This window comes from Trametes versicolor, assembly GCF_000271585.1.
Source record: "Trametes versicolor FP-101664 SS1 unplaced genomic scaffold TRAVEscaffold_7, whole genome shotgun sequence".
In the NCBI taxonomy this organism is placed as follows: Eukaryota; Fungi; Basidiomycota; class Agaricomycetes; order Polyporales; family Polyporaceae; genus Trametes; species Trametes versicolor.
Window position 1 is genome coordinate 2771887 of NW_007360327.1, and position 19523 is coordinate 2791409.

At 58.5% G+C, this 19523-nt stretch overlaps 9 protein-coding genes across 9 annotated transcripts; 4 read left to right on the forward strand and 5 right to left on the reverse strand.

Annotated features, from left to right (window-relative positions):
- Window positions 1-310: 310 nt before the first annotated feature.
- On the reverse strand, window positions 311-1531 carry TRAVEDRAFT_21464 (uncharacterized protein; the record flags this gene model as incomplete). Its single annotated transcript, XM_008040892.1, has 3 exons — window positions 311-988; window positions 1042-1301; window positions 1360-1531. The coding sequence occupies 3 exons, from the start codon at window positions 1529-1531 to the stop codon at window positions 311-313; spliced, it is 1110 nt and encodes a 369-aa protein (XP_008039083.1).
- A 935-nt stretch (window positions 1532-2466) lies between these two features.
- TRAVEDRAFT_170065 (uncharacterized protein) lies at window positions 2467-4540 on the forward strand. The gene is made up of 4 exons (XM_008041786.1): window positions 2467-2779; window positions 2842-2973; window positions 3032-4147; window positions 4201-4540. The coding sequence occupies exons 1-4, from the start codon at window positions 2474-2476 to the stop codon at window positions 4411-4413; spliced, it is 1767 nt and encodes a 588-aa protein (XP_008039977.1). The 5' UTR covers window positions 2467-2473; the 3' UTR covers window positions 4414-4540.
- A 383-nt stretch (window positions 4541-4923) lies between these two features.
- Window positions 4924-5657, reverse strand: TRAVEDRAFT_103082 (uncharacterized protein; the record flags this gene model as incomplete). Its single annotated transcript, XM_008041787.1, has 2 exons — window positions 4924-5299; window positions 5395-5657. Coding segments are annotated over 2 exons (639 nt in total), but the record flags the coding sequence as incomplete, so codon positions are not given.
- Window positions 5658-6858: 1201 nt separating this feature from the next.
- On the forward strand, window positions 6859-9680 carry TRAVEDRAFT_49062 (uncharacterized protein; the record flags this gene model as incomplete). Its single annotated transcript, XM_008041239.1, has 5 exons — window positions 6859-6910; window positions 6974-7176; window positions 7232-8546; window positions 8611-8864; window positions 8922-9680. 5 exons carry the CDS (start codon window positions 6859-6861, stop codon window positions 9678-9680), a joined length of 2583 nt encoding a protein of 860 aa, XP_008039430.1.
- Window positions 9681-9956: 276 nt separating this feature from the next.
- Window positions 9957-11897, reverse strand: TRAVEDRAFT_72909 (uncharacterized protein; the record flags this gene model as incomplete). Its single annotated transcript, XM_008041788.1, has 9 exons — window positions 9957-10375; window positions 10441-10579; window positions 10652-10771; window positions 10834-10973; window positions 11039-11148; window positions 11205-11262; window positions 11325-11430; window positions 11493-11830; window positions 11884-11897. 9 exons carry the CDS (start codon window positions 11895-11897, stop codon window positions 10108-10110), a joined length of 1293 nt encoding a protein of 430 aa, XP_008039979.1. The 3' UTR covers window positions 9957-10107.
- Window positions 11898-13701: 1804 nt separating this feature from the next.
- Window positions 13702-14268, forward strand: TRAVEDRAFT_21468 (uncharacterized protein; the record flags this gene model as incomplete). Its single annotated transcript, XM_008040893.1, has 3 exons — window positions 13702-13714; window positions 13779-13844; window positions 13910-14268. 3 exons carry the CDS (start codon window positions 13702-13704, stop codon window positions 14266-14268), a joined length of 438 nt encoding a protein of 145 aa, XP_008039084.1.
- Window positions 14269-14470: 202 nt separating this feature from the next.
- TRAVEDRAFT_150713 (inorganic phosphate transporter) lies at window positions 14471-15773 on the reverse strand. Its single transcript, XM_008041789.1, has 7 exons — window positions 15676-15773; window positions 15445-15554; window positions 15348-15384; window positions 15258-15274; window positions 15084-15208; window positions 14808-14947; window positions 14471-14742 (listed from the first exon to the last, which is right to left on the reverse strand). The coding sequence occupies exons 1-7, from the start codon at window positions 15722-15724 to the stop codon at window positions 14669-14671; spliced, it is 552 nt and encodes a 183-aa protein (XP_008039980.1). The 5' UTR covers window positions 15725-15773; the 3' UTR covers window positions 14471-14668.
- Window positions 15774-16369: 596 nt separating this feature from the next.
- Window positions 16370-17471, forward strand: TRAVEDRAFT_126696 (uncharacterized protein; the record flags this gene model as incomplete). Its single annotated transcript, XM_008041790.1, has 2 exons — window positions 16370-16641; window positions 16721-17471. 2 exons carry the CDS (start codon window positions 16370-16372, stop codon window positions 17469-17471), a joined length of 1023 nt encoding a protein of 340 aa, XP_008039981.1.
- A 539-nt stretch (window positions 17472-18010) lies between these two features.
- Window positions 18011-19159, reverse strand: TRAVEDRAFT_49067 (uncharacterized protein; the record flags this gene model as incomplete). The annotated part of the gene is made up of 3 exons (XM_008041240.1): window positions 18011-18760; window positions 18823-19070; window positions 19135-19159. The coding sequence occupies 3 exons, from the start codon at window positions 19157-19159 to the stop codon at window positions 18011-18013; spliced, it is 1023 nt and encodes a 340-aa protein (XP_008039431.1).
- Between the last annotated feature and the right edge of the window lie 364 nt (window positions 19160-19523).

Here is a 19523-nt window from a genome sequence, read left to right on the forward strand (position 1 = left end):
CCGCAGGACTCGGCGTATCGTGACATGTGGTCAAACTATTGCTATCTGGGCATGCGTCTTCTCATCGCTTTCGATCGACTGTCGCCGTAATCAAGCGTAGTGCCCCGGGGCCGCGAGGCAACACAGTGGTAATATACGAATCATGGAAAGAATATCCAGCAAGACAACACAGTCCAAAATCCATAGCAAGGAAAGCGCCGCGCCCCAGAAACTCCAAACATGACTACTCTTCAGCCCTCTTCGTTGGGCTGCTTCGCGTTCCATGTTCCCGGGATATACACCCGTGCCATACGAGCCAGGTGCACGACGCCTATGCTCCGAGTTTCCACCCGGGCCAGCCAAACTTGGGAGGTTTTATAGCGGGAATCATTCCGAGTGCCCTTCGACGCTTCCGGCGAGCCTCCCACGACTCGGTGTCAGAGTCGCTCTCGACGCCGTCGTCATCGCGGGGCCGCTTCTTGCTCCCCCCATGGTCACTGTCGGGGCATCGCCAGAAGTCGGATAATTTGAACGTCGTCCGCATGTCGGGCCCGTCGAATACGAGCGCCTTGTCGTATCGTGGCCAGTTCTCCTGCTTGATAGCGCTGTCGAATAGATGGAGGACGGCGCTGTAGGTAAGCGGGACACGGGGGCCCTCGAAAGGCCTTTTCGGCCGCGAGTCGCACACCAATGTGTGGAAGTAGTGTAGGAGGCCGGTGAGAGGCCGGTTGTTGTGAATGTCGAGAACCGCTTCGTTCTCGCAGTCGTTCGTGCGGCAGAGCCACCCTATCCGCGCCATCTTCGCGGATTTTTCGAAGTAATCCTTGAAGGTATACTCGTACACCATTTTCCCGTTTCCGTCCTGTTGGTCGGTGCAGCGGAGGACGATCCAAAGGAACACCCAGAAGAATGATTCGAGGCAGTGGTGGGATTCGTGAACGGGCGCCGGCACCGGTTTGCCATTGACATGGGGCTTCAATAAGTCGAGCGCCAAAAAGTGCGGCGTTCTCTGTAACGAATGGAATCAGGAGATGGTTTATGATAGTCAGGCAAAATGCCCACCATACGCTCTCTGCGTGTCGCCAACTCGATTGCAGCAGCTCGGAGCACGTTTGCAAGCTCGGGCGAATGAAGGGGTGACTGCTCCGAAGACGCTGACTTGGAGACCTCTTCAGGTTTACCGAGCATCATCGGGTCGAAGTCGTAGTCGTGCAGGACCCCCTTGGAGGAGAGATCCTGTTGTGGCTCCTCGACGATGAGGATGCTGCCGTTACTGATATCCTTCTGGAGAAGACCCCCGCGCTCCAGTGCCTGTTGGTGGCCTGTGTGCAATGTCAAGATACGCCGCGTGGATAAATATCAGAGGAAATGCCTACGCACCTTCGACAGCGTCCCGGAACACCATCGCGAGCTCCTTGGTACTTCTGAACTTGGACAACGGTCGTACCACTACGCGGGCGACAAAACGTGTATGGTCGCCCTCATTCACAGGAGGTTCCTCTCTATCCCGATAATTGACACCTCTCCAATTAAAACATGGCCTTGAAAGCATGACGCGAGTGAAGCGGGTGGGGGTTACTGCGGCTGTTGAGTCGGACACGGCGATGTCGACACTGTGATCTGAGCCTTAACTGCACGAAGGGGGTGAAAACCGAGAGGGAGCGGTGAGCGATGAGAAATGAGTGGAGGACAGTTTATATGAGGCGGATTTAAGCGCGCCGAAGTGATCGTGGCTAAGATTGAGACGCCGCGGATGATGATGCAGCAAAACATCGAGACGTCCCTTTTGTACAACGAATCGGGCAGGGGTCCCTGGATTCCTTCCGCCCATGTACATCCCCGGCTAATCTTGTGGAAATTCTTTGCCACACTTGCTGTTCGCGGCTGTTGGTGTCCGGGGCGGTGTAGGGAGGGGACGGGTCCGCTGAACACAACGTGAACCTGGCTGGTCCCAAACGGGAAGGATGCGCAAACAAGCGCAAATGTACCTACGCCGGGCCGGCTATCCGACCTCGCCTCCCAATGATCATTGCTTCAAGCTGAGCGGCGAAGGGTCTTCTTCGCGCGGACTAGCTTGGTCTCTTGATTCGACACTCTCGCGCGAACCACGGTAACATGTCACATACGCGATGATGACACATATGAAGCGTGGGTGCTGGAGCTCCGACATTGTGTCCTTCTTCCAAGGCTATGCATCGACACCGACTGTGCGCGATGGGACTTAGTAAATGTTTGGCCCAACGAATCTAGCTTGAATAAAGCAATGCAATACCACCTCATATCTACGATCTTCGACGCTATTTCCCATATACCTTTCCCTACGTCGAATTGTTGTGCGCGGTTTGCTGTCTGTCGCGCTATGGTTTTAGGAGAGTTCCCTTATCGGGACAAGCTATGACGTCAGGCGGCTGCTGTTCGATTCTCCGCGCGTCGGTTTCGCCTAAAGCTGCTCCTCCTCGCCCTGTCCCCCCACTCATCTTTCCCCCCAACCACCATGAACGAAACAGTCTCCATCTCACGCGCAACCTCCCTCTCCCGCGCCGGCAGCAGACACGGCTCGACCGTCTCGCGCAGCCAGTCGCTCATCAAGAAGAACATCCAGCCCCACGACCTTCGCCCTTCCGACATTCTTATCGAACGTTTCACAGCATGGAAGGCCATCGTCAAGCAGCTCATTGCCTACTTTGAAGGCATCGCAGATATTGAGAACAATGTCGCGAGGGAGATGACCAAGCTCGGCGCCGTCATCCAGGTCCCATTCCGGTCGGGGAACCAGTTCCTAGGAGAAGGCGGTCTTCAGGTCTGCCGCGACGCGTCATCTTCGTTTTCTTGGGTTTTCTGACACGCTGAAACATACCTCAGGACATCTTCTACGGGATTCGCGACAAGACGCGTGCCATCGCTGATCAGCATGCTAATCTCGGGCGTACGGTGGACGGCTCGATTGTACAACATCTCCAGAAGCTCCGTGTCGAGATCAAGGCGCATATCAAGGTGTGTTCCCCTCTCTGCGTACTACATAGGAGTACAGCGATACGAGCACGCTACGTAGAACATCCAAAACGATACGGGCAAATTGGCAACCGCCGTCGCCAAAGAGCGTGAACTGTCAGGGAAACTCATCGGCGACCTCGGAACGAATATCTCCATCTTGAAGAATACCCCCTTGAACGTGACTGCTAGGACGGACCCTTACGTCGCCAACCAAGCTGTCGCACGTCAGCTCACCAAGCAGGTCCACACCGAGAACGCCCTTCAGAAGTCGCTGCTGCTCACACAGGCGTCCTCCGCGATGTTCGAGGCATCGCTGATTCAGGCGCTTCAGTCTGCCTGGGCGACCTTCGCCGAATGGCGAACGCGCATGGACAACGCGGTCCGCGACCTCTGGGGCAACCTCGAGCGCGATATGTCAGCGCTGCCCCCTGACCGCGAGTGGATCTCTTTCGCAGCCCGTGAAGATCACCTGGTCGACCCCGAGACGCCCCTGCGCAACCCAGAGCACATCACGTACCCGAGCAAGGACGACCCTAGCGTGATACCCGTGCACACCGGTCTACTCGAGCGGAAGAAGCGGTACACGCGCACGTACCGCGAGTCCTACTACGTTCTCACCGCCGCCGGATTCTTGCACGAATACGCGTCTTCGGACCCTGCGATCGCCGACCGCCCGCAGTTCAGTCTGTTCCTCCCGCTGTGCACGCTCGGCCCTCCGTCGGCGCCGAACGCGAAGAGCCACAAGTTCCACATCGAGGAGCGCAAGGACGGCACGGGCAGCACTCACACCGGCTCGCTGCGCGTCCTGAAGAACTCGCTCACCGGACGCGGCGGGTCGAGTGGACGCGCGTGGGCCTTCCGCGCTCGCTCGCGTGATGACATGATGGAGTGGTGGAACGATATCCGCATGCTCTGCGCGCGGTATCTCGTCGCGAGCGAGCAGATGGAGCGCAGCGGACCGGTCGCGGCCGCGGTGAGGGCGGTGGGGTACACGAGCGACGAGGAAGGCGTTGATGAGACCGAGGACGAGGGCTCGAGCGTCGAGGAGGAGCAGGATGAGGAAGACGACGCGGCGTTCGAAGAGGCGCGTGATGGCGCGGAGGAGGACGTGGGCCCGCCGGAGTACTCTCACACTGGGGCGCGCGACGCGGAATATGGCGCACATGGGTACCCTGTAAGCATCTTCCCCTCCGCGCTCTATGATAAGTTACTAACATTTGCGTTCAGGCTGATAAGAAGCCCGCCGCGACTGGGGAAGGCGCAACGGTGTCTCGTCGTCCGAGCAAGCGGCAGCAGGAGAAGGCGCCGGAGGGCCGTGCGCCGCACGTCGCCCCCACCGAGGACGATACAGGGGCGGGCGTCGCTCCGGGGTCCAGTGAGCCAGAGCCCGCTGCTGCTCCTGCGGCTGCTTCTGACAGCCGCTTCACAGAGGGTCTCTGAGAATGTATGGTGGAGGACAGATTACGCATCGATGTGGCAAATGTTATGACTTGTGGTAATGTCGGATTTTTGTACACTATGACGAGATGTCTGGCGATAGATCTACATAAATGCGAGCGGTGCAAACGATCCGGGAGTGTAGCGCAATCCGACTGGCTCTCTCAAGCGTAACCAGTACTCATGGAAGTCTGTGAAGCCCAACCACTGCGGAAGGTTTCTCCAGGCCTCATGACACATCCGGGCCGAGGTTTCCAGGTGCTGTTTACGACATGCGACACAAGCCCAAGACAGATACTCATCGACTTTAAAATGTTTGTGGGGTCCAGCTCTTTTGTCCACGCGAAGGAAGAGATCCGTCAAGGAGAGTGTATGTCGTCCGAAAGCTTGTACGGCCTCCTTCGCGCCCTTGGCACACTTCTCCTGGTCGGAGCAACCCTCTGGCTGGACCCCAGTGGCATGGTCCAGGATGCGCCGGAGATGGTCGCAGTTCTCCCTTGTCATGATCGGGATGGCGTTGATGCAGCGGACGAAGTCCTCGTCCGACAACCTCTCCAGGGTTCCATCCTTCCGCCACACCCCGTTCCGCAACTGCAACGGGTCCAGCAGACAGCACATGTACAACGCGAGCGGGAGCATGAGTGACTTGTCGAAGAGGTGCGCGAGGTTCACGGCCTGCACCGCGTCCTCGGGCGCGAGGGTAAGCTTGTACCGGACCTGCGCCTTGGCGAGGCTCCCGTCCCACGGGTGCACGAAGTTGACCCAGTGCTTCGCAGTCGGGCGCGGGAGGAAGAGCCGCTCGATGCGGTCGAGCGCGTCCGCGGCGACCGTCTCGGCCTGGTACTTGTGTGCGATGCGCGCGATCGCTGCGAGCTCCGCGAAGGGGTAGCTTTGGCGGGTGGATTCCAGACGCAGAGATCTGTATACGCGCGTGAGCCTGTGAGAAATCGCGCGCAGCTGTGGCAGACAGGGAGGTCGGTGTACGTACGCGTGCCAGGGTGAAATAGGACGCGGAGAAAATGTCCGAGCTCGAGAGGTGAGTCTGTCAGACGGACAGCGGGGCAGTCATCGAACGACTCGCCCTCGGCATCGACGGGCTGCGCAGAGGCGAAGAGGTCGCTGAACACGGGGGAGGCTCGCGCGAGGATGCCCTTGTACAGCCGGAAGGCCGCAGTCGACTCGCTCCCTGCCGTACCGTCCCCTGCGAGAAGGATGATGTTGCCATCGTCGAACCAGAGCTCCTTATCTCTGATGTCGGTCGGGCCTGTCGCTGCATCGGGAGAGGGATCGTCAGCGGGGGTGTTTGGCCGGCGCTGGATCGGTGCGAGATCCCCGAGGTCCATCGTCTCGGTTGACGGGGTTGGATAAGTGTCGATAGCGTAGATGTCAGGGCAGACAGTCCTGAAGATGCTGGGGTGGAGAGTTCCGGGGGGAACTCATGGCGAGTATTGGTCTTAAGTATATGGATCGATGCTACCGCAGCACATCCTTAAGTATGACGCGTGTGCGGCTTCAATGACCCCGGCATGGTCCTATCAGTGCATGCCGTCTGAGAACCATGTCCGAGTAATATGCATCAGTATTCTACCACTTGCGAATGCAGTCTAAACTTGACGTACTTGCTTGCCAGTAACCTCATGTTACGGTGGGCGGGCCCTGACTGGTATCAATCGCACGATGGATGTTTCTGGTCCGCGGCAAGTTAAGAATGAGATATGTACATTCTTTGCTGGTATCCGATCGTATTCATCCAAGGAACGAGAAAGAGAGACTCGAGAGGACAGGACCGGACTGAGTGACGGGAACGTCGGAGAAAGAGACTAGGTCGGATGGCCGGGCCGGGTCTCGTTTGTTTGTTTGCGCATGCTTCCCCTTTGGGACGAGCCAAGTTCGTGTCGACTCCATTCAGCCCTGGAACGAACCTCCTGCCTAGCCACCGCGACCGCGATAGGACAACGTGCGGTACGCTCCAAGCCATAGAACGTCATTAACTTGGCACAATAGGGATACAGGAATCCCTTGCCCAACCGTTTCGTCGCACAAAAGGGTCTCACAGCACGGCGATCGAGTCGGCAAAGACCTTGCAGCGAGGCCGTACGCGCGTCCCGCCCCATATATCATAAGCTGCTGCGCGACCCAAGCCAGCGATCACTTTTCAATTTCCCAACCAAAGCCGTAAGCCAGGCCTGATTTCCTGCCCATGGGATGAGTCACTAACAATGGGCCAACAGAACGACTCAGCCCAGCGAACACCTGCGTCCAATCCTGGCTCGTCTCAAGGCCCAGCAGCTCCCGCTCGGTTCAAAGTTCATTGACCCAGACTGGATTGTGGGTGGCTAATATCCCGGAAGTTGCCGCACACCAGACTTACCTGCCTGCAGCACGGCGCTGGCTTTCTTTGCATTGTCCCATCTCACTCAACCTTAGCCACATCCTCAACACTATAAGATGTCGATTTCTACGTCCTCAGTATTCAGCTGCTGCTCGCAGTCCTCATCAGGTATGAGTGGACACCCAACCCCCCGCACCGATAAGTCGGCCGCTGAACATCACACTCGCCAAGGCGCACGCAGGGAGCACCAGGCCGAAGGGTGGCGTCGCGAACTCTCCAAGAAGATCAACATTTACAACGGCGATATCGACTCGTATCTCGACAAGTTCGTGCCCGCACGCACCGAATGCCCAATCATACCCCCCGCAGACGCGTCCTTAGCGTCCACACTCGTACCAAGGAAGGGTCGAGAAGTCGCTAACTACGGCCCCCTGGTGCGTCCCCCAGGGTCACGGTATCGGTAAATGTCTAACACTCACCTGAGCACAGATGGATATCTTCAAGGCTCTTCAAGACGAATTTCCCCAGGAGAAGAAGCTGTCATTCTACAACTGCCACAACCAGCCCATCGCATTTCCCTTCGCCGCACACGCTAATAGGCACTCACCTGCGAAGCCTGACATCACCGTTTCTTTCCCTGGGGAACCTCTTGCCGACAAGATAGTGTGTCCCAACTGGGATGGCTTCTCCATGGCGATCGAAGCCAAGGCTACCGAGGCGGAGGACCCTTTCGAAGGTGGTGACGGCATTACCCGTGCCGATGCTCTGGTGCAGCTCGCAATCAACGCGCGTAGCATCATGTACGCCCACGGCCTCCTGGCGACGTTCATGATTGGGATCTACGGGGATGTCGTACGCCTCGCTCGCTTTGACCACGCCTGCGCGGTCGCTACGCGTGCGTTCCCACTCAAGACTACAGAGGGTCTGGCCGCTATACAGAGGTTCTTCTGGAACTTCGTCCACCCTTGGGAAGGCGCTTTCGTGGGTGTCGACGCTTCCATGCGGAGGCTCACGGAGGAAGATCAGAAGTGGCTTAAGGGTGAGCATGGTCTTGGCAAGCTGAGAAAGCATCGCATTCGCGGCGTGAAACTCGGCGAAGGCCGTTGGACGAAGGTGTACGACAAAGAGGATCCCGGGACTTGGAAGGCGTTCTTCCTCTTCAAGCTTCTAGACATCAACACCAGGCTGTTTTCGCGTGCTACTATGGTTTGGCTCGGCATAGAAGACACTCGCATCTCTGGTGAACTCGAATCACCGCCTCCATTGCGCATCATCAAAGAGGCATGGCGCCAGGTGATACGGACACCCGAAGATCAGTTTTACGCCCGGCTCAAAGAGACCATTCCAGAAGAGGATTGGTGCGGTCTTCCTAAGCTGCTCCACGGATGTGACCTCGGTGTCCGGGATGTTGCGCGGTGGGACGCTGCTCAGGCTGGCGAGGAATGGAAAGGCGACGACGGTTTCCAATTGATTACCTCCGAATCGACCTCGTCGGAAACATCCTCCGAGTCTACTCCATCCTCCCTGTCCTCTGCATCTCCGTCGTCCACTTCGTCGCGCGCGGAGGTATCGGATGTCGAGATAACCGAGCCCTCAATCACGCCGCCTAGCTCAGCGACAGCAGCCCTCAACCGTTTGCCTCGCCCTATGCATCAGACGTATACCTGGAGACTTTTACGCGGTGAGACACATCGTGTTTACGAGCGCAGCCACATTCGCTTTGTTCTCGACACGGTGGGCCTGCCGTTATCCGAGTTCCGAAGTACGAAGGAGCTCGTGATGGCAATCCGAGACGGTATCAAAGGTGCGTATGCTCAAACTGCCCGTTATTTATCTAGGTGGCTGGTCCTGAGATTGCATACACACAGGTCACCGGCTCATGATGGAACGCGGCGGTGTGCTGCATCGGGATGTCAGTAGCGGCAACATTCTCATCGTCGACCCGGAGCCGGATGGACAGAGTCATCCATCGAAGGGGATACTGGGCGACTACGACTACAGCTCCATGACGCTCGAACCGCCTGACAAGGCTTCCACGCGGGTGTCTTCTGAGCTACCTCCCCTCCGCCCGCTTGAACTATCGGAACAGTTCCCGGACGTCGCAAAGTGTAAGGAGCGAACAGTGAGTGCATCCATCATAATATACGGCAGTCCATCGCCTGATCGTTGCACGCTACAGGGAACGTATTACTTCATGGCCGTCGAACTCGTGAGGCCTGGCATTGCAGTGGACGCCCATGATTCCCCTCACGACCTTGAATCATTCTTCTGGGTTCTCCTCTGGATTGTCCTACGGCACACCGACTATGAAAGAGGGAAAGGTGACGAAGCACTTTCTGCGCGCACCTTCAAATATGGAAACGACGGATCCGCGGCGGATGCCAAGCTTGCGTGGCTCGATCGGCGGGACGTGTTCGACCCGGTGCTTGCTATTCCTGGAAACCCGGCCCTCTCCGATCTCCTGAATGACTTCCATGCACTTGTATACAAGGCTAACAAGGGAAGGGTCCAAGAGCGTGTCTCGCTCACCTACGACGCCGTCCTTCGTATCTTCGACACTGCCATCGAGAGGGACGACTGGCCGGTCGGGGATAAAGCAATCCCATACCAACTGCTCGAGTTGCGAACAAAGCAGAGCCTGATCGCAGCGGCTGAGTCGGACTTGACAGCCCAGCTTGGCGATAAGCGGCCCAGGACCCTCGAAGATGACGGCGTGGAGAGCAACCCGGAGGACGAGGACGAGGATGAGATGGAGTCGATGCTGACGCTGCGCTCGGGTGCGTCCGCCACGGCGGCGAAGCGTCCAAGGGTGATCCCCGTCATGCTCGGGTCCAGCGAGCAAATAGCGGAAGTGTCGACGTCTCGTGCGCGCGGCTCTCGTGGATCGCGTGGAGGGAGCGTGCAAGAGCCCAAGGCGTCGGGAAGCAAGGGGAAGTAGGGGTCTGGGGTGCGCAATGTTTTCGGGGCTTGAGGCTTCTCGTGGTATGGCTTTCGGACATGTACGCTGTTTCGCTGCGCGATCTTCTCTGACTGTATCTGCACATCACTGCTACTAGTATCATACCCTCTAATCTAATACTTGTTTATGCAAGCTGGTATTTGCGTAGTGCCCATTCTGTGGACGGAAGTCTCACTGTTTCGAAGCGAAATGTCAGCCATCTTCACAAGGAGCCTGCTCAAGCCTGCCTTGAGATAGGGTAGACTCTCTGGACCTTTAACAGCTGAATCCGATAAACCGAGAGCAGACTTCCGATAATATTACAGCGTTCGTCAAGAGTCATTCACACCGTAAACGTCCATCCGTCGTCGACCTATCCACACACCCAGCGGCGCGCCCGGCGCGTCGTCCCTACACCTGCGCGCCCTCAAGACCTGAACTCGCGCCTGTCGCCGAGCTCCATCTCGTTGCCCGCACCGATGCCGATGCTCCTGCCCCTGCTGCCCGCGTCGCTCGCGCGCTTCTTATGGCCCCCGACTAGCTTCCCCGCCTCCCTCGGCCGCTGGGGCGCGGGCATGTAGATGGCGGCGCCCGCGCCCGTCGAAGATGACCCAGGTGCGAGGGGCTCCTGCGAGCCGGCCGGGCGGAACGCGAGCTCCTCGTCCCGCGCACCCCCGCGGAGAACGCCAGCTTGTCTGGAGGTGCCGGGAAATTCGTCAGGACTGAGGCGGGGAAGGGTGGGTAGGGTGTGAGTGCGTACCTCGCCTTGCGCCGCGCGTAGATGACCTCGTCCTTGACCTCGTCGACCTTCTTGTTCACGTAGCGCATGGTGATGAAGGTCATCACGAGCAGCGCGAGCGTCACGCCCGCCTTGATGCCCCGCGTAATCGCCTTTTCCTCTGCACGTGCGCATCCGAATCAGCATCCACGTACGGCGTACAGATCCTGCGGGGACGAGAGGAGAGACGCACCGTCCTTATCCAGCCCGACACCGAGGTACACGAACCCGAGCTGCTTCGGCAGCGAGAGCGTCATGGCAACGAGGAACGTCCACACCGACATCCCGCACGCGGAGAAGAACGCGGTGAGAACTGAAGAGCACAGCACAGCCATCAGCGTGCAGTATCTGTGAGATAGCGCGGCAAACACGCACAGTGGCCGGGGAGGAAGGTGAGCCGCAGCATGGTGGGCAGGACGAACCCGCCCTCGCGCACGACCTGCGCGCGCAGCGCCCACTTCAGCTTCTTCTCCTCCTGCTGCTTCCCGCGCGCGAGGCAGAACGTCTTGACGGCGCTGTTGAAGGGCCGGGCGTCAGCGTCCGCGCGTCTGGCACAAGCGGGGGACAGGGGAACACATACTAGAACGCGGCAAGCTCGCCGACGATCGTCCCCGCGGCGACGATCCCAAACCCGACCCACACGCCCCAGACGTTTCCGCACCAGATCGCGACCACCTCTTGTCCGGCCAGCTGGAGGGACGCGTCAGCTGAGAGCGCGGTCTCCACGCGCCATGGTGGGGACGTACCGGCGGGAAGGAGAGCAGGAATATGACCGCGATGGGGATCGCCCAAGCGCCTGTCGTGCTGCATTCGGGGACGCCAGCGGTGAGCACCGTGCACGCACGGGAGAGGAGCGCACGACTCACCGGTTCAGCCAGTCTGCCATGGGCTGCAGGAACTTGATGATATCCTTCTTGAACACCACGGCGAGGATGATGATTATGTGGAAAGCGATCAGCCCGGCGATGATCACTGGGCGTCGAAAAAAAGGGTCAGCATCGTCCCTAGCCGCGTGGTTTGGGGAAAATACGCACTCATCGAGCGGGCGTTCGCATATCGCCGCCAGTTGAGGAAGCGCCGCCAGTCGCCCAGGAGCTTCGTCTTCGACGCGAGGACCTGCACCTCGCTCGGCGTCGGGCTGGGGGTGCGGAGCACGGCGCGCACGTCCGCCAGCGCCGGCTCCTTGTCGTAAGACGCCCCGCCCACGTTGGGGGCGTAGACCAGGTTCGGCACCTCAGCGGTGTATGCGGGGATGGAGTCCTTGTGGCCCCGCGCGCCGTAGCCGACGGCGGTCACTGGGGCGGGAGGGTAGACGCGGCCGGGCATCGGTGGAGGCTGCTCTAGAGACCGTGAGCTGGAGCCGGTAGGGACCCTGGTGTGTGCGATGTGAGTGTGAGAGGTTTTATATGAAGGAGACAGACGCACGAGTGAAAAGTCATGGGTGCACGGAAAGTTGGATCGTAAGCTTAAAAAATAGCACACGCGAAGGAGCCGCTCTGCTGGGGTGGGGCGGAGAAGAAGGCGAGAAAGAACAGTGGCAGGTTGACAGGAGATCCTCGCGTTGGTACGCGCTCTTTATGTACTACGATATCATCTCCGTCCTAGGGGGTGGAGAGGCGAGGCCGATCCTCCGCTACGTCGCAGAACAGCGGAAAGGCGCACTCCGCGCCATAGGCACTGCCTTCCGCGCACAACCTGCGCAGTCTCCGCAGGGGAACGCGTCGAAATCCGGATGATTGGCAACGTTCCTAAGCTTCTGAAGGCAGATCGTGCGAGTCCACACTCTTTTTGGCCCGCCTAAAAAATCTTGCGGTTGGATAAGCTGTGCCGATCTGGGTTTGCGAGACGACTCCATTGGCCTCCGCCGTCGCTAGACCCTACCAAGACTCTCGACCGAGTCGTCGCGGAGTAGCGCTTGATGTGGAGGACGAGAGAGGCGGTGGGGCTGCGGGGCGGACTGCAGGAAAGAAGTGCATGCATGGCCCGTAGCGGCCCGTTCGGACCATGAGCGTAATGGGGATGTGTCCGAGCAAGGGGTTTGGATGACAGTCGAAGCAGGATCGGAGGGCGGATGTATACTCTTGGCGGGTAGCGAGGCGTGTGCAGATGTCGAAGACACTGCTACGGGCAGAATGTGTGTCCGGAATGGGTGGTGGGCGAGACGCCTATCGGACCGAGCACAGCTGTATCCATCACGTAGACTGCGCCGAATAGATCGATCTCGTACACAGATGCACTGCCTATAGGGGTACCGGCGGGCCATTTTCACCAGTCCGTGCGACGATCGGGCCTCAGCGCGCAACTAGCGCACGGCGCGCCAAGGAATAGCGGAACGCGATCGAGAATACGACTCGTGTCGAGTGAGTAGCGTGCTTGTGTAGATCTTACTGAGCTCGCTCAGGTGACGACTTTGTGTACACTCGTAATCTGTGCATGTGATCCTATGCGCGTGTTTGTAAACCAACTCTGCTGCACGAGCCGTTGCTCACTCGGTACATTGGGTGCCTCACAACTTACTTTAAATGTACCAAAGGAGCAACAACGGGTGGGATGGAGGCGGTTGTGGTCGTAACAGTGTAGAACACCGCAGCGCGCCGCACGGTCGTGTCATCAGAGTAGAATTGTCCGGCCGTTATGACCAGCAAGCGTGAGTTGTTGTCGTTCCGTGGTCCTGCCAAGATATTTCCACGCGTATGTTCCGTAGAACAACTGGTTTAACAGGCATCCATGCTGTACCTGGGAGAGTTCCTTGTTTGAGATGCATGCCGGCTTCAAATCGTACATGTCCGTCATCCGGTCTGTTTGAAGCGCAACCACGTTTTTGTATGAGTTTGAACGTTCGCAGGCAGTGGACGTACGGTGCAAATAATAGACACACCGCGAGTTCCGTAGGTTTCTCCGATAGAACTCCAGAATGAGCATCTTTATATGTCAAGGCGTGCATACGCCGAGCATCCTTGCACCGATTATCGAGCATGAGAGGAATTTAGAGTAGAGGAAAACAAGTAGCCGGAGAGGCGCCGGTACGCGTCGCGTCGCGTCTCCGGATTCGGCCATGACGCGCCTCCCGACGCGTACGCGCCTGTGGCGGAGCTGCCCCGCACCTCGACGTCATGGCCCCGCCCGCCCTCATACATATACCCCCGCCTGCCACACCCCGCGCTCATCTCACCACCGCACCTCCGACTACCACAACCTCATCGCACAACCACCCGATACACCCATCACGACACGCGCAGCACGATGAGCAACTACGGTACGCTGCCATCACGATATACCCCTCAAAGTGGCTGCGCACTCACGCGACACCCCGCCCGCAGCGAGCGAAAGACAGGCCGACCAGGACTTCTCCTACAAGACCGGCAACTACCCGCCCCCCAACGACAGTACGTCCCCTTCCTCCCCTCCTCTCTCCCCTCCCCCACCACCTCCCTAACACACACCTCTACAGCGACCTCCTCTGGCGGGTACGGCTCCGCCGACACCTTCGCCCCACACTCCCAGCGACACGCCGACCCGACCCCCGCTTCCTCCAACAGCAACGGCCTGATCGACCAGTCGCTCGACGGCGGCCCCGTCGGGCGCGAGCTGCAGGACGCGAAGCAGGGCGCCGACCCGCGCGCGCGCGAGGCGTTCGCGCACGAGGCGCGCCGGGATTTCGCGCCGGGATCGCAGGGTCAGTATGGCGAGAGCGTGCAGTCGCGTGAGGAGGCGGGGGAGAAGCTCGCGACGGGCTATGCGGACCAGCGCGGGCGGCAGTATGAGGGCGGGGGCGCGGCGAGTGGGGAGGGCGACCAGGGGGCGTTCTAGAGCATGAATAGTAGTAACAGCAGTTTCTGAGCATCATTGTATATCAGCGTCGCAGCACATTTGACCCCGCATCCTTGACCATTCTCCCATGCCGCAACGCGCATGCTCCGAGATGCATTCCACAGTATGAGATCACCTAGACTGCCAGAGACGACCGAACGGAACCCGCAGCGCCGTCGTGCACACCATCACACCAGGAGAGTGAGCCGAACGTATTAACCAAGGATATGTTTTTGCAGCGCCCCTCCGGCGGACGCGCGGCAAATAATGAACACCAGGATAGTCAGAGCGGACGCGCCGCCGCCGTCCCATTCCGCTCCATATCGTACCGTACCGTACACACCCCCGCTCCCAACTGGCGCGCCTGATGACACAAGCGGCAGACGACAGACACGACGCTCTAGTCGTCCTTCTTCCCGATCCGCTTCTCGGCCTCGTCGATCGCGGCCTTGTCCGTCTGCGGGTCCGACGCGGCTGCAGCGCGAGACGGCCGGGGGTTAGACAAGGGGGAAGTGAAAGGTGAAAGTGCTGGGACTTACCACCGAACATGCCGCCGACCTTGAATGGCCGCTTGAGGTCGCCCTCGGCGGGCTTGCCGAGCAGGTGGATCGAGACCGGCTTCGCGTCGTAGAGCGTCTTCAGACCCATGAGTGCCTGGATGAACAACGGCTGGGTGTAGCTGGAGGGTAACACGTCAGTGCAAAGTTCCGGCGTGGATGAAGGTCCGGAGTGACCGGAGGGTCGCGAGATATTGTAGAAGAGCGAAGTAAGGGGAGGAATGACTGTGGTAGTAGACTAAGAGCAGAAACACATACTTGAGGTAGAGATGCATGAACGCCATCATCGCGAGACCCATGTACACCGCGCGCACGAGCTTCGAGACCTCGCCCAGGTCGTAGTCGCGCACCGTCGTCGTGACCAGCTTGCCCCCGTCTTTGTTCTGTGCCGCTCGTCAGCCATAGTTCCCCGGAGATACGTGAAGAACGCACCATCGCATTAGGCTCGACTGCGGCCACGGCAGCGCGCCAGGTCAGCACCAGCTCACAGCGCGTCACGCGAGCACACAACGCGGTACGCACCATACTTGAGCACCGTCTGGTCGTTCTTCTTCCGGATCTGCAGCGCCCCATACACATGAGTACCGAGCACACGCTATACCCGCGGGGACGCACGCACCTGTTGCGCGACGTAGTAGTACACCGCAAGGACGACGGCCTGGGTCGCGACGTACGCAATGCGCACGTAGATGAGCACCTGCGGGTCCTCGAACGGCACCCTCTTCGCCACTGTTCACGCACAGCACACGCGGAATATTGCACACGAGCGAGCCGAAAGGGACCGGAAAAACAGCGGGACGGGCGCGGTGAGCATTCGGCGCGCTGGCGGAGTGTGCGGGCGCGGACAGACCTTGCATGGCGGCGAGGGAGATGACGAGGTTGTTCATGGCCGGGTTCATGGTTGCAATGCCGAGGGGGTGGGTGCCGGTGCGAGGAGGGGGTGACGGGGAGGAGGTGGTGGAGGTGGACTGAGGAGAGGACGGAGGAGACGGAGTGCGCGGCCAGCGCGGCTGCTCCGAAAAATGGGTTAGACGTGTCGCTTCCTTTCTGGGCGCCACCGTGCCTCCTGCCACGTGGATTTATATGTTGGGCGCCTACAGCATCAATGTCGTCGATGCAGCGAATCTCCTTTGCTCTCTGCCATGACGTTGATGTGTATTCACCGCTACTCTCTCAATTGAGTGTGGGTCCTTGTACACAACTCCGCCGGCCTTTATACCCTTGGTTGGTAAGTACTTGTACAAGCGTCGCTGACACCAGAGGTTCGTGGCTGTGCCCGAATCTGCAAGCAATATCGGGCAATGTCACTATACGCTTGGCATCCGAGACCAACATACGGGCATGGCGCAAGTTGATGGCTACATGCTGAGGAAGTATTCCAGATGGAAAAGAAGGATACAACAAACACGTTCAGTCCGCGTGGACATTTCGAGAAGTGGAAAAGCCACGGCACCTCTGCCTCATTGCCTGTGCTGCGGTAAGCTCGAGTAGCTTGCTACCTACGCTCGTCCACCCCCGCTGGCTCTCCTAAGCACACACGAACAATGGCCTCACCCCACCCGGATACCTCTACTCCGCCTACTTTCCAGCGCGATGTGGACATCTGGATCGAAGATGGGAACGTCGTGCTCGTGGCGGACCACAGCGTCGCCTTCCGCATCTACAAGAGTCTCCTCGCCCATCATGCTACGATCTTCAACGACATGTTCTCCCTAAGCCACTCTGATGTTGACGGTGAAGAGACGATTGACAACGTCCCCGTCGTTCACCTTGCCGATCCTCCCGATGCGCTGCGTATCTTCCTACTAATCCTGATGTCCTCCGGGTTCAGGTACGCACACCATTCCATATTTCTATCACAAGTCATGTCTGAACAACGCACTTTTCACTCGCAGTACTCCCCGTTGGTCACACCCGAAGCTTCCAGAGCAACTGCCGTTCTCCACATTTGACGGCCTCCTGCGAATAGCCCACAAATACGAGGCGATTCACATCCTTCCACTTCTCTCCAAATTCCTCGATGCTATCGCCTACATTGCCCGGGATGGGCTGTTGGGCGAAGACCGCGTATGCCGCCCCGCCCCCGAGGTGGAATCACTCCCATTCGCGGTCCTGGTGTCCGATGACGATATCCTCGGGGTCCTTGACCTCGCGCGATGCATCGGCGCGGACAACGCCATTGCGGCGGCTATGCTCTGGCAATGCTGCCTCCGCGGGCCCGTATTCCTGCGCGACGGTCTAGTCCGAGAAGGGGCTGTCGTCTGTCGGCTCTCCGAGGACGATTACGTTCGATGCGTATCTGCTTTACCACGCCTCCTGCTCTTGCGCCGCGACATTGTCCTTAGTACGATGAACTCTACGAATGCGGCGCTATTCAAGAACTGCACGAAGCAGTATTCCCGGAAAGACGAATGCAGAAATTCCATCAACGCCCTTGCCTCCAAGTACAGGCAGAAACCCCCGGCTATAGAGATGACGAATCCCGCCCCAGACGCGCAGGATGGTCGGGTCTGGTACGGCGCATGGATGCATCCTAGTAATCCTACTACCATGTGTGCAGCGTGTTCTAGCCGCTCACTCCAGGAATTGGGGAACGCATTTGACATGTATTGGCGTCAGGACCTCCCGAAACTGTTCCAGCTGTGATGTGTTAGTAGTTCTACCTACCATCTCCTCCCTCGTCCCTCGTCTTCAGTATACCATTTGCTAGCATGTACTCCCACGTCATCAGACTCACACGCCATCCTCATATTTCCAATGACGACGCGATCAACTGAAAGGCCCTTGACCTCGCACTGTAGCGGCCACGCTCTGGCAGTGCTGCGTGCAGAGGCCTCTCTACACGTGCGACGGCGTCATCCGGCGACTGTCCGAGGAGGACTACGTACGATGCGTAGTCGCTTTACCGCAGCTCCTCCTGGCACGTCGCGACCCCATCGAACGGAGAGTCACTCCTGTTCTCGGAAGGAAGGACGCAGTTAGGATTAAGCGAAGGTTAGCTTCGCGATCGATAAACAAGTAGAAAATAATGGCGGTATGATAATAGCGATACATAGATACAGTCAGAGAAGATCGCGCAGCGAAACAGCGTACATGTCCGAAATCCATACCGCGAGAGGCCTCAAGCTTCGGAAACATTGTGCCCCCGACCCTTTCTTCCCCTTGCTTACGGACGCCTTGGGCTCTTACCCGCTCCTTCCCTTCTTAAAACGCTGGCCGGATCCACGCGCTCCACGCGATCCACGAGAATCTCGGGTGCGAGACGTCGACGCTCCCGCTGTTTGCTTGCTGGAACCGAGCATCGCGGGGATCATCCTTGGACGCTTCGCCGCCATGGCGGACGCACCCGAGTACAGCTCTGACACCATCGACACCACCTCGTCCTCGGAGATGCTCTGGGTGCTGTCGTTTTCTAGGGCCCATGGCCGCTTCCTGGTCTTGTCATTCTCATCGTCTGTCTTGGCTTGTGACTCGATCACGCTGGGCCACGTTCGCAAGTCGACCAGCTTGTACGGAAGGGCCTTGTCTCCAACCGGCCAGTCGTCTCGCTCGATAGCGGTGTCGAAGATACGAAGGACGGCATCGTAGGTGAGTGGGACACACTCGGTCAGCTCCTTCATCGTGGCGTTGTATACCAGCTTATGGAAGGAATGCAAAAGTTCGGTGAGAGGTGAGTTTCCGGTGATCACGAGGCAAGGGTTGAGTCTCCGGGTGCGATGGAGCCATCCCTGCTTGGCAACCGTGGCACGTCCGTCATGTCCGAGCTCAAAAGTGAGCTTACATGCTTCCTCGCGGCTTTCGTGTCGGTGGTCGGTGTGACGGAGGATAATCCAGAGAAGAACCCAGAAGAATGATTCGAGATCGTGAGGATAATCATGATTGACGTCCGTGACGATGGGATCCAGTAGGTCGAGAGCTATGAAGTGATACGACCTCTGTGATAGAAAATGATCAGAAGGTGGTCTTTCTCTGCTATGCGCAGATTGAAAACACTCACTGTGCGCTCTTTGCAGCCCGTAACACCCAAAAACTCGTCTTCAAGCTCGAGCGGACGAAGGGGCGGCGGTTCAGGAAGCACATCCTCGGAGGCCTCGCCGGAGGGGTAGAGCGTCATCGAGCTGTCATCGTAGTCGTGCAGTATCCCCTTCGAGGCAGGGTGCGTCTGAGGATCCTCGACGATGAGTATGTTGCCACTACTAACGTCGCGATGCAGTACGCCGCCGCGCTCCATCATCAGCTGGTGACCTGTGTGCATGTGATGTCAGGACCAGCTGTATGGCAACACCGTGCGCTGATTAGGCCTACGCACCTTTGATAGCGTCCCAAATAGCCATGACAAGTTCCTTCGTACTTCTGAACTCGGACAATGGCCGTCCGACCGTGTCAATGACAAAGCGCATATGACTGCCCTCATAGACTTGGTAATCTCTGCCATTCTTGATCCTAGAAGTTCTGCAAGAGTAAGTGCGATGCATGGTAGGATGAGGCAAGCGGGCTGCTATTGTTACGCCAGACGGCTTGAATGCCACCGGGCAAGACTTTGATAGCGCGCGTAGACCCTTGTCGCCGGACGTCTCGAAGGTCACAGATCCCGGCTGTTCGGATTCGAGAAATATCCGCTTGAGGGGGGATGCTCTTGGGGCTCTTCGGCGATGAAAGTCTCAGTGTTACTGCTACAACTGCCAAAGCCACAGAGTG